Source organism: Cucurbita pepo, chromosome 20 (assembly GCF_057944985.1).
Source record: "Cucurbita pepo subsp. pepo isolate OVF chromosome 20, ASM5794498v1, whole genome shotgun sequence".
Taxonomy (NCBI): domain Eukaryota; kingdom Viridiplantae; phylum Streptophyta; class Magnoliopsida; order Cucurbitales; family Cucurbitaceae; genus Cucurbita; species Cucurbita pepo.
The window spans coordinates 1,898,544-1,915,418 of NC_141817.1; the positions used below are offsets into that span (position 1 = coordinate 1,898,544).

At 35.8% G+C, this 16,875-nt stretch overlaps 3 protein-coding genes across 3 annotated transcripts; 1 reads left to right on the plus strand and 2 right to left on the minus strand.

The window, feature by feature from the left end:
- Nucleotides 1-290: 290 nt before the first annotated feature.
- Nucleotides 291-4,156, minus strand: EMB1006 (Pentatricopeptide repeat (PPR) superfamily protein). Its single transcript, XM_023664318.2, is given in 3 exon segments — nucleotides 291-568; nucleotides 570-1,857; nucleotides 2,901-4,156. Coding segments are annotated over 3 exon segments (2,172 nt in total). The 5' UTR covers nucleotides 3,737-4,156; the 3' UTR covers nucleotides 291-520.
- Nucleotides 4,157-4,293: 137 nt separating this feature from the next.
- LOC111782662 (Peptidase C78, ubiquitin fold modifier-specific peptidase 1/ 2) lies at nucleotides 4,294-9,560 on the minus strand. The gene is made up of 13 exons (XM_023663461.2): nucleotides 9,278-9,560; nucleotides 8,758-9,114; nucleotides 7,974-8,242; nucleotides 7,732-7,819; nucleotides 7,427-7,602; nucleotides 7,202-7,292; nucleotides 6,813-6,926; nucleotides 6,658-6,705; nucleotides 6,504-6,580; nucleotides 5,811-5,899; nucleotides 5,105-5,216; nucleotides 4,791-4,893; nucleotides 4,294-4,695 (listed from the first exon to the last, which is right to left on the minus strand). The coding sequence occupies exons 1-13, from the start codon at nucleotides 9,468-9,470 to the stop codon at nucleotides 4,466-4,468; spliced, it is 1,947 nt and encodes a 648-aa protein (XP_023519229.1). The 5' UTR covers nucleotides 9,471-9,560; the 3' UTR covers nucleotides 4,294-4,465.
- A 4,466-nt stretch (nucleotides 9,561-14,026) lies between these two features.
- LOC111782664 (putative pectate lyase 22) lies at nucleotides 14,027-15,591 on the plus strand. The gene is made up of 2 exons (XM_023663462.2): nucleotides 14,027-14,201; nucleotides 14,293-15,591. The coding sequence occupies exons 1-2, from the start codon at nucleotides 14,074-14,076 to the stop codon at nucleotides 15,398-15,400; spliced, it is 1,236 nt and encodes a 411-aa protein (XP_023519230.2). The 5' UTR covers nucleotides 14,027-14,073; the 3' UTR covers nucleotides 15,401-15,591.
- Nucleotides 15,592-16,875: the final 1,284 nt, after the last annotated feature.

The following is a 16,875-nucleotide window of genomic DNA, read 5'->3' on the forward strand; positions in this document are numbered from 1 at the left end:
CCCAAAGGGGGTGGATTTGGGGGCGACCCCACATCGATTAGAGAAAGGAAAGACGATTAGAGAAAGGAAAGAATGTCAGCGAAGACGCTGGGCCCTGAAGGGGGATGGATTGTGATGTTCCACATTGGTTGAGGAGGAGAACAAACCACCATTTACAAGGGTGTGAAAACCTTCCCCGTTTTAAAGCCTTGAGAGGAAGCCCAAAAGGAAAAGCCCAAAGAACAATATCTACTCCCAGTGAATCTCGGTATTTACAAAATAAAATTTTAATTCTCAAAGAAAATAAGATATTTGGAAGAAAGAAATATGGCCATAATTTAGAGATCATTTTTCAGTTGAAATTTACACCCTTTTTCCTAATGTACAATATTCGACTTTATCCTCTTTTTCTCTATTGGGCCTGTGTTTTGCTCTAGGCCCATACGAAGCATATCAAAATCTGGGCCTCCTAAGCCCATATCATGATGGAACATAAATGGGCCATCCAAGCAAGAAAAGCCCAAATGGGTGAGTCGATTCATCAACTCCCAGTCTCCACTTTCGTTTGTTCATTAGGAGAAACTCTCAAGAGTTTTCACATACTTTCTCTTGTTCTTCCAAAACTCATCTTTCTTGCCCTTCTTCTTAGCTTTCACCATACCCAATTTGCTGTTCATTATACCCAAAATGGCACTCTTATCCTTCCTGTTCTTCGTATCGAGTTTCGCATCCAAAATTGATCGAAGTTTCTGATACGACTTCACATCAGGCACTTGCCCACTTTTTACCATCTTCTTGTGATAGAAGAACGCTCGTTTGAAATCCCGAACACGTACGAACGCGTAAATCATGGTCGAGTAAGTAACAGAGTCAGGTTTTAGCTCCCGAGAAGCCATCTCTTGCAGAAGCTGCGGCATCTTTAGATGTTGACCGCCCCTTGCATATGCGTTCATCAGCATGTTGTATGTCATAACGGTTGGCTGCAGCCCAATCTTGCTAAACTCAGATATCACATCTCTTGCTTCAATATAATGACCTTGTTTTGCAAACCCATCTAGCAGTATGTTGAATGTTACTCTCGTTCCTGCTACTTTTTCTCTAATCATTAACTTCCAGATTTTCATCAATGCCTCGGTATCACCTGCACGCCTAAACGCGTCGAGTAGCGTCGTGTAAGTTTCAATGGAAGGCTTTAAACCTTCTTGCAGCATGTTCTCGAACGTCGAGTAAGCTTTCTCGTGCCAACCACTAACTGAATAAGCATGAATCAGAGCTGTATATGAATGAGAATTTGGCCTTATACCATTCTTTTTCATCCTCAAGAATGCATCTGCAGCCATGTCGCTCATTGTCTTCTTCCTCCCGTAAGCACTAATCAAGCAAGTGTATGACTTCACATTCGGCTCGAATCCCGTGTCCTTCATTTCGATCAGAAGCTTCTCGACAATCTCGGGTTGCATCCTCCTGCTGTATGCATCCATTAAGATGTTAAAAGTTGCACTCGTTGGTTTCACTCCTTTGGCTTTCATTTCGGCAAAGAGACCTTCAGCTTCCTCGATTTGGTTTGATTTACTAAATGCATCCATGATCGTGTTATACATGATTGCGTTCGAAGTAACCCCTTTCTTCTCCATCTCCAATTGGATGATGAGGGCTTGACTCTTCAGCCCCTCGTCACAGAACGCTTTAATCAGAGCACCCAAAACTTCTGGACTCCATTTTACTCCTTTTTCGTTCATTTTCTCGAAGTAATCCCAAGAATCCTTCGCACTGCGACCGATCTTTCTCATGACTGTAATCATTATAGAACATGTCACATGATCGGGATTAACATTGTTTGTTTCCATGGCCTCGTACACCTCGCAAGCGTCATTATACCTGAAAATCATAATATGATCATCAAAGGATAATCTAAGTGAAGCTTCTACAACCACTTTGAAAGACATAAAGAAACAGTGCTAATTTTCCCTCAAAACACTACGACTCTAACCAGTTTGAAGTTTACTGTTCCCATATACTCAATTCCAGTAAGAATAGCAAAGAAGTAGCCATTAAAACATGCTATGACATGCTAAAACTTCATATTGCCTCTAGAAGCTGTCAATGGGTGGGTGAAGCCACCAAAGGTTTGAGGGGGCGGGCCATGGGTATTATACGAGCACTGTTTTAACAGCCCCAAGTTCACCGCTAGTAGATATTGCATGCTTTGGCCTATTACGTATCATCGTCAACCTCACGGTTTTATGATGCATCTGTTAGGGAGAGGTTTCCACACCCTTATAAGGAATGTTTCGTTCTCCTCTCCAACCAATGTGGGATCTCACAATCCACCCCGCTTGGGGGCCCAGCATCCTCACTGGCACATTGCTCGGTGTCTGACTCTAATACCATTTGTAACCATCCAAGTCCACCACTAGTAGATATTGTCTGTTTTGACCTGTTACGTATCGTCGTCAGTCTCACGATTTTAAAACGTGTTTGTTAGGTAGAGGTTTCCACACCCTTATAAGAAATGTTTCGTTCTCCTCTCCAATTGATGCGATATCTCACAAGTATAGCCTTGACACCATTACAGAAAAACATAACACAATGTTGTGATCCCTAACAAGCAAACCATCAGAAACTTACAAACTTACGCCCCTTCTCATAACCATTTGATTTTTTTACTTTTGGTTCCAAAAATTAAACTTATAAACATTACTTCCACCTATGAGTTTCATTGTTTCCCATCTTTTAGGAATGTTTTCAAAATTCAAGGCATTTTTTGAAAACTGTATCACTCAAAAATGGTGAGAACATAAGTCATTCAACAGCTCTCAATTCAATAATGTTTTCTTCAATAAAGGAAGATAAATGACAAAGAACTAAACTAAACAGCAAGAAAATTAATAACCATAAAAGAAAGAGGACAATGTCCATACCTCTTACAGACCATAAGCCCAGACATTGCAGAATTATACACATGAACATCCTGAAGCTCCTTCTTGAGTGGAATGTTCTTGAACAACACCATAATTTTATCTCCCATTCCAGCTCTTCCCAACAATGGAAAGAGAATAGAATAAGCACGAGGTGTAACAAGCGAAGGCTCCTGCAACCCCATCCATTCAAAGAAATACAAGCAACATACCACAAGATTCTCCTCACCCAACAAGCGCAGCACCTCCAGACATTCTTTCTCATCAATTTTTCCTTCAAAATCACCCAAAGCCTCTCCTAGAGTGGTATTTAGCGGCAAATTCCTCGCAGTTCGCACAATGTCTCCGACGACACCATCCGGTAATGCCCTAGAATTCCTACTCACCAAACCGGATTGTTTCTTGTCTTCATCGGGTGCAATTTCAGCTTCAACGGAACATTCAACGTCGGAGGCAAGATGCCAAGACGAACGGCGGTTCTTCTGAAGGGATAATTTGCTTTCGGGTAATGGATCTTGCGTTGTTGAAGTCCGGGATTTGAAAAATCTGACTAATGGATCGTTCCAATCTTCCGTCGTGTTTCCTCCAATAACTTCTTTAGGTTCTTCTTCTTCTTCCTCCTCCTCTTCTTCTCCTTCTTCTTCTTCTTCGAGAAATTGGAGGAAAATCGGAGAAGGAGACTGACTGATGGGATTTGGAGATGTCGCACATAAGCAGCCGGAAAGCTTCCGAGTACTGAATTGAAAAAATAAACAAGAATTAGAAGTGGATTGTTTGAGATTGGCCTTGCGAATGGACTGAAATGACTGTGGGAGGTGGTGTTGGTGTACAAGAGCCATGGGAGCTTGTTCTTCGGATAGCTTGCTGCTCGGTGATGAGCTTATAGGGCGGGAACGCTATCTATTCCGTATGTAGCCAAGCCCAAGCCATGAAAGCTTCTAAATTTCACACAATTTTACATTTTAATTTTCATTTAATTTTTAATACTAATTTTGAATTATTTGTAACAATTCAAATGTAATATTGTAATTTTTATCTCACAATATTGTACTCATTCTCGGTGGATCTCACAATATTGTACTCGGGATCTCACAATATTGTACTCATTCCCCGTGGATCTCACAATACACGATCCTTTAGGATACACGATCCTTTAGGGCCTAATGTCCGCATTGACACTATGTTGATAGTGGGATCTCACAATACACGATCCTTTAGGGCCTAATGTCCGCACTGACACTATGTTGATAGTGGGATCTCACAATACACGATACTTTAGGGCCTAATGTCTGCACTGACACTATGTTGACAATGAGATCTCGTAATACGCAATCATTTAGGGCCTAATGTCTGCACTGACACTATGTCGACACTATGTTCCTCTCTCCAATTGATGTATCAAAATCCCTACACTTTATTAAAATAAAATAAAAGTTAAAATCCTTGCAAAAAAATTTAAATTACTAACTTTTTTTTTTTCTCTCTTGGTGCCATGTAGTTTGATATCAATATATCCTGAGATTCTTAGGAAATGGAAAGCATAATGTACTGTGAATACAACAGATGAACTAAACCATGTTTGGCCTCTGAGGCAGCAGAAGATTATAGAACTTATCGTGTAAGAAGAAGTTCTTCCCTTTGCTATCAACGGCTTTCTTCCATCCACACCAACCCCCACTCACAATTTTCTTGATGTCATCACTCCCCGTGTAATGAGGATCAAGGATTAAGAACCCACAATCTCCACTTGCTTCGTTGTAATCAACTCCCAAGAGCGTGTATGCAAGAACACCGCCTCCTGTATTCATATAGTACCCAATAGAAAAGATCATCAAGAGAATTTTAAGGTAAGATTCCAGTTTTACCTAATCAATTACAAAGATAATTACTCACCAATCATAATTGGAGTTCCTTGATTCTCGAAGTGTGCAGCTAATTCTCTACATTTTTCGGGAAGTTCAGCCCCGGATCTGACATTTATGATTTTGCAACTCACCTATAAACACCACAGATTTTTTTTTTTTTTTTACTTTAAACAGTTGTTGTGCAAGATGATCTATTATCTTTTTGCTATACTTGGATGGCACGGCGGGGGGGGGGGGGGGTATATGACTACGACTACTACTACTACTACTAAAATTCCTGCTTTCACAAAAGTCATTATATAGAAGTTATGCAGGACAATGTTTCATAAAATAAGAACTTACACCGAGCAATTTGTCTAAAACAAAGCTCAATTCGATAGCGCCGATCCATTCGCGTGACCCAATAAATGAATCATCCTTGTCACCAATCTCCACTAGTGCTTCTTGTATTTCCCTAAAAGAGGTAGAACTGGTCATGCATGAATCTCAAATATTCTTATACTCAAACTGCAGATAATAGCTATACAAAGTACTTGCCATTTCAACCACTATCATTGATTATGCTGATTTTGTTCTTTATTTGGTAAATATCATTGATATCTTTTCTTATTTACTTGGTAATCAGCATAATCAACTTCGCTAAGTGTCTCGTACTTGGTAATCAAATAATGCTACACGAAGTAATAGCTATACAAAGATACGTTACTCAAATATTTTTTTTCTCGTACTTGATCGTAATCTTTTTCCCTTGGTATTGTCTCTCAATTTTGTCTTGTAAACTCACTCCTTTGTAATAAACACTGATTTTAGTGGTTTTTTGTACGCTCTGAAGTGAGTTACACATTTTTCCTATTTTACATTAATTTCGCTATATCAATGAAAAAGTCTATTTTCAAAATATCAAAGAAAGAAAAACATAGCACAATCAGACCTACAAAGCACAAATAATAAACACATGGTGGTGGTGGTTTTTTTTTTTTTTTTTTTTTGGGGGGGGGGGGGGGGGGGTGAGCATTAATGAGGATCAAATTCAAGCTATAATTCATACCTATGAGAAGGAACATCTATGGATGTATAATGTTGGAGTCTGAACCACGAAATGATGGTCTGCAAAGAGCGGTAAGCACAACCCCAGCCCTACAACACAAGTAGTTGTCATAATAATCGGAGTATTAGTAATTTTTTATCTTATCCCACCTGAGAAGGGGGTATATTTTCCAGCACATCATAGATCATCACTGAAGCATATCAGTAGAGAGTAAAAAATTCCTTCAAAAACAAACAAATTTTCCACAGCTTACTATCTATCCTAAGCAGAGGAATGATTTTATATTGACTTCAACGTTCCTTTTCAGAAGAGAGCAAGTCAATTGGCTATTGAATTGTCTATTCTACAAAATACATATATTTACGTGAACAAATTTACATGGTTCTTGTGCTCACGAGGAACTCCAACGCTTCCAAATTAAAAATATCATTGACCATCTATAGAAAGGATGACAAATTTAACGGATAAGTTTTCAAATTTGGAGAAACCCTAAAGGATAATATTATCAGTATAGGACATTCACAACACAGATAAAAACATTTTAAGTTTATTATTTCTTTTCCCTAAAGGATTTAAAGTAGTCTATTATTATAACTTTGTAATATTCAGGTGAAAGTCCGTCTCTAATAAGTTCATTGTGTCTTTGATAATTTAATAAATTACAACTTCTAGGTAAATGGAAAGTTCGAATACCGAGTCATTGAAACCTTCTTGAAGATAATGATGGTACTCATACGACCCTTGAACAATAGACGTTTGGCCACCAGAAACTGCATTATTTAAATTTGATTACTAAGAGAAGAATAACAGAAAAGACAATATTTGAGATCCATTATTAGCAACCTACCACCGCTACTAGGAATTCCAATATGAACATCTTTGAGCAAAAAGGAACCTGTTAAGATCATTAAACAAAATGACATTTAGCGTAGAAAATCCACCAAAAGAGAAAGGGAGAACAAAGTTTGGCATTGTTATGTACTGCATCTGAATAATTCTTACCCTTTCGTGGCAAATTGTCCTTCCTACTAGAGAAATCCAAGGCACTGGCAATTCTTAGTACAGGACGATCAAAAGGTAACCCCAGTCTTAGGTGTAGGGCTTTCCTTAATTCAACTGATTGGGAAAATGGTTAGAAGTACATAATGACAAGTTAAGCACATGACAACAATAATACAATAGTAATAATCACAGTTCCTCAATAATTATGCAAAGATTCACAAACCTGAAAAGAGAGTGGATACTTACAAATTAAAGGTGCCTGTACAATTAGTTGAAACACAATTTGACAATTTACCATAACTCTAACGACCCTTATATTTTCAAGTTCAACCATATGGTGTCAATAAGCAAGAGTTGGCATATCAGAGGTCATACACTTTGAATTATACCTTGCTTCATTTCAGTCTCCCCATAAGTGAGTTCATAGGTAGCAGTTATTGGATGCAAAAATCCGGGAGGACAAAAATGATATGGCACTAGCTGCAGAAGCAAACATCGATGGATAAGATTTTGTATTTTCGGGGGGGGGGGGAGAAACATCAGATGTAGGAAAACAGAACAATAGACCGTTTAAATAAAATATCAAAAGGATGAAAGTAGAACTTGCTGTGTACCTGAGGAAGTTGCTTTAAAAGGTTGGGTAATATTGCATTCTTCATCGAGTTTAAGTGATCAACTACACCCGGAATGACCAACATTGAAACAGCATAAGTCAATGGAAGATACTTGGCAGCATAACAGAGAACTTCTACCTTCAAGTCGACAACCAAAAGCCTGGCCTTGTCCATAGCTGAAAGTACATAAATTTAACTTCCATTAGGAGTGGTAAGAACACCTATACCATGACAAACATCTGCTCGTTACCACTTTAAGGCTGGAGAGGTGAAGTTATGAAGTAAATACTGACATCAATAACTACCTGGCAAGTATTCTACAACTGGTGCATTAGATTTTTGAGACTTTTCCGAGCTATTTAGAAGAACACTTACTTGGACTATATCTGCATTCTAAGAAAAAAAGCTCTTGAAATACTAGGGCTAAGATCGCATTCTAGTTTCTTAAGGTGAAACTAAGCAAAACACTCATAGAATCACCAAAAAAATCTTATAAGTCACAGAAAGCCGCACATGCCAAAAAAACATCTGGAAAAAAAATCAATACCTGTGAACAAAACGTTGTGGACTCAGTTTTACTTTTTAAACAGAAGTGTTCACATGGAAAAGACATCCCATCAGCATTTTGGCTGCCTTCATTCAAATGCCTAATCTTTGAGAGATTAATTTGGAAATCCATTTGTGAACCACGTAGAATGACTGGACAAGGATCTTCTGTGGAGTTTTTATATAACGATTCCACTGCATATACCACCTGTGGGTCACTCAACTTGGAAACAACTGATTCTATGGCATTTGTGTACGTCTTTTCAACATCTGAAAGATATGGGAGATCAAATGATATTAACACACATCTCACTTATTTAATAAAAGCAACAAAAGTGATGGAAAGAAACAATTTCAAGACAGCAAAGCAGGTATCTGGTAGAAATATATGCCGCATAGTATGCACACAAAACACTGCACGCTGAGTACTTTTTAGTTTTCATCAAGGAAAGTTAATTGACAAACCATTTGATCAATTGGTCCCCCTGGTAGAGATACAAACAATCTTAAATAAACTCCCACTGTCATAATATCTTTTTGTATATGTAATGTTCCTGAATCCTAGATTATCAGCTAGACTACTAGAACTCCAGAGTGTAAAGTGCTAAAATTCAGCAAGACCACAGTCCTGTGTATGCTCCAGTGCCTTAGTTGAAGCAAACGTTATGTAGCCAAATCAACACGTACAAACTGGCATCTCTAACGTGAAAGTGTAAAGCATTGTATCCCTCGAACATGCAAAAAGTTATGATAACTAAACAAAAAGCCACCCGTTTTAACTTCACCTGATGGACTATCGAGAGGAATATAGAGCGGTACACTAATCGGTAGTTCACACCGGAGCAGACAACCTCTCTCCCAAATATATTTTTCGGGATTATTTTCGTACATAACAGAAGAAACAGAATCCAAGCTCGTGCCATTTCCAGACTCGGAGATAAAAAAATGAATATCTGTGGAATTGAAATCAGCAACCGCTCCAATCAACAACTGTTTCTCCGACTTTTCTCCATGAGATAAAAACTGATTCAGTCTCCTCGCCGCATCAATTGCCTTTCTCGCATGTTCTTCGACGTTGAAATTTCCAACAACCAATGCTCCAATAATATAAAAACCCTTCAATAATAACGTCCGCAGGTCTTCTGCTCAAAAAATCAGATTAAGTTCCTTAATTCTAATACAAGAGGCTAGAAATCCAGTTCACTCGAGACTAAATAGTTCAATGCAGTCTATCATAAATTGATCGACTATAGAATTCTTCTAATTCAGGATGTCTTTGAATGAAACTCGCATAAAGGTACTAACCTGCTTCCTTGGTGAAATCAGGCGAGACAGATTCCTGTGGAGACAAATGATGGATGCATCTGAGAGTGGAGACGATAGTCAAAGGCGACAGAAACGGCGATCCGATGAGCCATTGAAGAGCCGGCTCTTTTTTCTGGAGAACGAGTTTTGGCGGCAGAATTTGGATACATCGTTTCTCATCGACTTCCTCCATGGATGCTTGAAGCTAGCTCGCAGCTCCGAATCGCAAGTCGTTCGCCGGAACTTGCAAAACCATACGCATTAAGCCGCACAATTTGGGCTAGGCCGGAAAGGCACAAATACCACCATAGAGCCCAATTAGTTATGGGCTAACTTTGAGTATTTGAAAACTGAATTTACACAAATACCCTTGAATTTATTTTATTCTTAATTTAATTAATTTAAATTCAGAAATTAAGAAAACGATAATAATAATAATAATAATGGAGACTTGTCATGATCCTTTGTTGAATTTATTGTGTTATTTTGTAATTAATGTAAAATAAAAGATACATAAATAAATTGAGATCTTCAATAATTATAGTATTGTTTATGTTATTTTGTAATTAATGTAGATTTAAAATTTAAAAAATAAAAATAAAAACAATGAGAGATTTTCCATAAAGTGGGTTTATATATCCTAACGTGTTCTTCGAACCATTTGCTTAGACGTAGATTTGAATAAAAAAATTCATTTTATTCAGTTCGAATGTAAAGAAATTCCTCATTTAGATAGAGAAGGGAGAGGAAGCGTGTAAAGAAATTCCTCATTTAGATAGAGAAGGGAGAGGAAGCGTGTCATATCCCATGTTGCTCGGGGAGGAGAACCAAACACATTTATAAAGTTTTGCTATTTGTAATGAACTGGGCCTCGTTCATTGAGCTACAAGCGGCCCACTGCAGAACACAGGCCGCACAAATTGCAGTAATGGGCTACGTTGAAAAGGCCCAAATATCAGTCAAGCCCAATTACTTACATCCGGCCCAATATTTAAATCTCGTGGTCGATAGTTGAACTGGGCCTTTATTGAGCTACAAGCGGCCCACTGTAGAACAATGGCCGCACAAATTGCAGTAATGGGCTACGTTGAAAAGGCCCAGATCTCAAGTTTGTTGATTGGTAATATAAATCATTTAAAATTCTAACTTCCATGATCAAACAAATCAAAAATCCAATAAAATTTTATTTTTAAATATTAATATATAATTTTTAAATCAATAGATACTTTTCTAATAATTATATAATAAAAAATGTTATAATAGTCACATAAAAATATGTTTTCTTGTATAATTTAACAAAGGATCGGGTTTTTAATGTAAAACCAAGATCTAAGGAGGTCTAAGATTATCTCGTAACCCGACACAATCAATTAAAGTAAATTTAGCAATGTCGCACCTCCCGGTACTAGGTACCTTTAAGAATTTTAATTTTCAATTAAGCAAATCATTAAGTCTAACTAAAATTAACATGGTGATATAATTACCCCGCCAACTAAAACCCATCACCACGTGGCTCTAAATCATTGCACCATTTTGTATAATTTCTAAACCCAAATAATTAAAAGGACCTTCTTATAATATTTCTAAAAATCAACCTTTTAGTATTTATGTTGGTGACTTATATATTTAATTTCAAAAAATAAATATATCATTTTTTAAATTTTAAAGAACTCTCAGTTGGATATCGTTTCCCTTTTTTTTTTTTTTTTAAATATATTTTTTATTTTTTTAACAAAAAGTAAATAAATAAATAAATAAATAAATAAAGATAAGAGGAGAGGGACCATTTTAACCCCACTATGCACCATGTGGTCGAGATTTTGAGACAGTGGGAGCCCTTTTTTGTAATCAACCTTTTTATTTATTTATTTATTTTGGTTTTAAATCACAAAAATCCCACCTTTTATTTATTTTATTATTTTTTATTTTAACCGAGTAAAAAATAAAAATATATACTGTCGGTGGAAAATAGTTGTACAAATTTAGCGTTGAATTTTGTAATTAAAAAAATAATCATAATTAGAAGAAAATTTAGTTTTAAGGGTTTAGGTTGACAAAATTATGATTAAAAATAGGAACAATAATATACAAAAATCCACCGACAAAACATTTTCCACTTAATTATTTTTATTTATTACTATTTTTGATGTGGAAATTTGGGGTTCTCCATGTGCTTGCTTGTTGAAGTGGATTGTCCACCCAATAAATAAAAATTGGTGAAAAAAATAACGATTGGCTGAGTGGGATTGCCATGTGGAGTGCTGACGACATAACACGTGTGTAATGTAACTGAACGTGCATGAGAATTGATGGAGGTGAGGGCTATTCGATCCTATCCTATCTTCAACACTTCATGCCTGCCTTTGAATCTCTTAAATCATTTCATTTTTATTTTTTTGAATTATTCAATTTCCATAAAATAAATAAATAAATAAAACTAAATAATTACCAAATAAATGGTAAATATATATTTTTTTAAATCGAAATAAATTTATTATTGTGTTTTCAATGGTAAAATTGATGAACTGTTTAATGATAAATAGTACGTAATATAAATTATTATTTTAAATAAAATACATTTTGACGTTATATTTTTAAAACTTGCAAAAAAAAAAAAATTAATTTATGAACCTTACAAGGCAGTTTTTAATTTTTAATTTGTTTTATAAATAATTTCATTGTTAATTAAAAAGAAAAAAGAAAAAAGAAAAAGTGGAGACATTCTCAAATCCCCCGGTTGTACGTTTGAGTTCATGACGGACGACGGCGATTCGTCCGGAAAAAGGGTTAAGAGACAGATCCCCACCACGTGACGGACCGAAAATGATTTTCTTGGCCTCCACACCGTGCCACGTGTAATGGAAACTCACACGACGATGCCATGTCAGCAACGCATGCGGAATTTCGGCGAGGTTTGCGGAACTCTAGTAATTTTAAAAAAAAAAAAAAAAAAAAAAAAAAGGGCCCTACTTTAGCTTTATTAGAAGTTTGATTTTGGAGTGCAAAGCATGTGCGGTTGTCACGAGGATTTGTGGCGCAATTAATTGTCCATAAATTTCAATATTTTGTCTTTAAATTAAGCCAAATTTAGATAAACTTCTTTTAATAAATTTTATTTAATGTTTTTTTTCAACAACATGGTCGTGTTACCTATTTTTATGATTAAATCACCGAACATAAATGTGCACCTTGTCAATATAAGTAATGACGTCTAATTATTTTTAACATTTTTTAATTATCATATTTTCGTAACCGCTCTTATTAGATGTGGTCTTAATTTATTTATATACCTCTCATTTACACGAGTATCATAGTTTTGTTTTAAAAAATTAACCCCAAATTAATATCTTTTCTTTTTTCTTACCTAAGATTTTCCTCTCAACCAGGTTACCTATATTTCATTAAATTTGGCTAAATAATAAATTTATTCTTCATTTATTTAATTTATATAAATGTTAAATACTTTCATTAGAGTGAGGAAGCATCTCGATGAAATATGTTTTTAGTAGACCAATTAGTGACTTGGTTTTTTACACGAAAAAAACAAAATGTCAAAAAAATTTAGAGGAAGAATTAACAAATTGTTCACCGCTATGTTCGATCTAATATGTTATAAACTTTTAAATTTTTCTCTGTTTAGTTACTAGACTTTAAAAACTGTCTAATATATCATTAAAATTTTAATTTTACGTCTTATTTTATATTATTGAAAATATTATAAAACTACACGACACTTAATTTAAAGATTTATTAGATATAAAATTAAATAATAAAATATTTATTTAAAATTTTACCCAATTTTTTTTAAATATTATTAGACTTTTTTTATTATTATTATAAATTTATAAATATTTTTGGTTGGGTTACTAAATTTCGTTTGAAAATTTCAAAAGAAATCGGTGGAAAAAGGGGCCAAAATTTATGGGTATTTATTGGTTGGGTTGGAAACAGTGGGGTCCACTGGATGCTGGTGGACGTGTACAAATTGTTTATTGTAAAGCAATTATATGCCCTATTATTTTGGGATTTATGGGGAATCAATATGAATATTTAATGCTTTTTTAAATTATATTGCACTATAAAAAAAATTGAATAAAAATATAAAATCAACTCCTAAAAACAATAATCAAATATGTACGAAATTCTTGATTTATTAAGATGTATAACTTGTTTTTTTGCATCACTAATATTTTAAACATTATATATTTATATTATTTAGTCAAATCAAAACACGAGTTTCAACAAAATACCAAATTAATAAAATCGAAGCTTCATTTAATAAATTATTAATTAAAAATTTAATGTAATACGTTAAAAACGCCCTCCAACATTAGAAAAAATGGGCGTTCACGAGATCATTACTATTTTGTTTAAAAAAATATCATATATATATATATATATATATATTTTTGAAGATTTTATTAAAAATCTAATAGTATTTTGAAAGTAAACTAATAATGTTTGCTTTAAAAATTAATGGATATTATTGAAAATTTTGAACAAATTATAAATATATTATTATGATTATTATTAATATTATTATTATTATTGTAGCGTCAGGGTCGACTTAGAGCGCCTACCATTATTTAGGGCTTATTTAACGGCCGAAACTACCCGGTTGGAATCCCGTAAAACCAGAAATCAACCTCCAGCAGCACTTGTGGGCCCAACATGTTTAGTTTAGTTTAGTTTAATCACACAATTAATCACCTCCTCAACCCTCTTAATCTCTTTATATACTTCTCCTTCTTCCTCTGTTTTTTCTCACCTCTCACTCCTTCCATTTCCACTTTCAAATGGCACTGCCAACAGTCGTTCTCTCTCTCCTCTCCCTCTTTTTCCTCTCCGTCTCTCTCTCCGCCGCTCTCTCCGCCTCCCCTGCCGCCGTACCTAACCCGGAAATTGTTGTAGAAGAAGTACACAGGTAAAACGACATTCCCATCTTAACCTCTGTTTTTGTTTGTTTTTTTTTTTTGTTCTCTGTTTTGAAATGTGCGTTCCACTCTGTGTTACAGATCCATAATCAATGCGACGAAGAGGAGAAATTTGGGGTATCTCTCATGTGGGACCGGAAATCCCATCGACGATTGCTGGCGGTGCGACCCGAATTGGGAGAAAAATCGTCAGAGACTAGCTGACTGTGGAATCGGCTTCGGCAAAAACGCCATCGGCGGTCGTGACGGCCAAATCTACGTCGTCACCGACGCCGGCGACGATGACCCTGTTAACCCCAAACCAGGAACTCTCCGTTACGCCGTCATCCAAGACGAACCTCTCTGGATCATCTTCGCTCGCGACATGGTCATTCGATTAAAAGAGGAACTAATCATGAACTCCTTCAAAACCATCGACGGCCGTGGTGCGAGCGTCCACATCGCCGGCGGCCCCTGCATTACGATTCAATACGTAACAAACATCATAATCCACGGTCTCAACATTCACGACTGTAAACCAGGAGGAAACACCGACGTTCGAGATTCCCCTCGGCATTTCGGATTCAGAACCATATCGGACGGCGACGGCGTTTCAATTTTCGGTGGTAGCCATGTTTGGGTCGATCATTGCTCTTTATCAAACTGTAACGATGGTTTAATCGACGCGATTCATGGGTCCACAGCCATCACGATTTCAAACAATTACATGACGCATCACGATAAAGTGATGCTATTAGGCCACAGCGATTCGTACACACAAGACAAGAATATGCAAGTCACCATAGCTTTCAATCACTTCGGCGAAGGGCTTGTTCAAAGAATGCCCAGATGCCGACATGGGTACTTCCATGTAGTGAACAATGACTACACGCATTGGGAAATGTACGCCATCGGAGGTAGCGCCGCGCCGACCATCAACAGTCAGGGGAACAGATTCGTTGCACCAAATGACAGATTCAGCAAAGAAGTGACGAAATACGAGGATGCACCGGAGAGTGAATGGAAGAATTGGAACTGGCGGTCGGTTGGGGATCTGATGGTAAACGGTGCGTTTTTCACAGCCTCCGGCGCCGAATCGTCGTCCAGCTACGCCAGAGCGTCGAGCTTAGGGGCGCGGCCGTCGTCTCTGGTCGGAACAATCACGACGAATGCGGGTGCACTGAGCTGCAGAAAGGGCTCCCGCTGCTGATTATTGCACTGAGCGAATTGTTGTATCTTTTTTTCTTTTTTTTTTTTAAATTTTATTTTGGGGTGTTTTTATAATTATTACAATTTACAACCTCTGTATGTAATTCTTGGAACTATTGGGGGCTTCCTTTTAAGAACCTGAATGGTCTCCGGTCAAATCAAATGCAGAAGAGTTGATATTTGATATAGTAATTTCTCTCTCTTTAATTTTTATTATTATTTTTAATATTAAAACTTTACTAAAGAAGATTTATCTTTTCGTTTTTATAAATCTTTTATTAATTTTTAAGAACCACAATTACTTGAATATCTTCATTTAATTTTATTATTAATTAATACAATATTGGCGCCATAAATATTATTAATTTTTCATTGTCCTTTAAAGTCTATTAAATTTTTAAGTTTTAAATTTCATCAAACTATTTATTTATTTTTTTTAATTTAAATTTATCATACACAAAATTAAATTATTTTTATATTTAATAAACTTGTTAATTCTTTTAAAAAATTATTATTAAAATAAATTGAAAAGAAACCCGAGATTGGTAAAGTAAAAATTTTCCACTACAACCTACTTTCGAATCGTTCGATTTGACTTCAAATCTTTGGACTCAGAAATTTACGCCACTAATTTCAATATACATATACATATATATTTTAATTTACAAAATTTCATGGGCAAAAGATTACAACCAAGTTCGATAAAAAAAAAGTCAATATATATATATATATAAAATCTTTACAAATATATGGTCGATAATTCAAACCTAGGAATGATACAATTAGACGATGAATGGTGATGGTTAGGTATGTTCAAATGTAACGATATTTTGACTACTAGACGGTTGTTCGAGATAGGTGAATTCTAACCCATATTGAAATTTTTTAAGAAAGGTTAAAAGATGTTTTAACCAACGAACAATTATCGTTAGATACGTTCAAACGCGTCGACGTTTTTAATAGAGATAACAAATGTCGTAAACTACCAAACGGTTGTTCGAAACAATGGTTGTCGGTAGGTTGAAGTTCGTAAGTCGAATAAGTTGTTAAGTTTTGTATTTATGGTACCGACCAACTAAAAAGTTAAGAGTAGAAATTAAAAAAAGAGGAGGAAGAAGAGAGCACATGGGTAAGTATAAGTACATGGTTGAATGATGGGTTTGTTTGTTAACATTAATTGAGAGTTTCAAAAAACAGGTCATGTTTATTGCCATACCACATGCCACCATTTAAGTCTTCTTCTTCAACTCCCTTTCACATATGCATTTCCCCTTTATTATTCTTTTCCCCCTTTACTGCCCTTTTGACTATGCCTATCTCCACCCGTTTTAATACTATGCGTTTGTCGTATCGTGACAACGTAATTGTAACACCTCAAACTCACTGTTGTTAGATATTATTCATTTAGGATTCAGGATTTAGGGTTTAGTTGTATCGTGACAACGTCATTGTAACAGCCCGAACTCACTCGGTTAG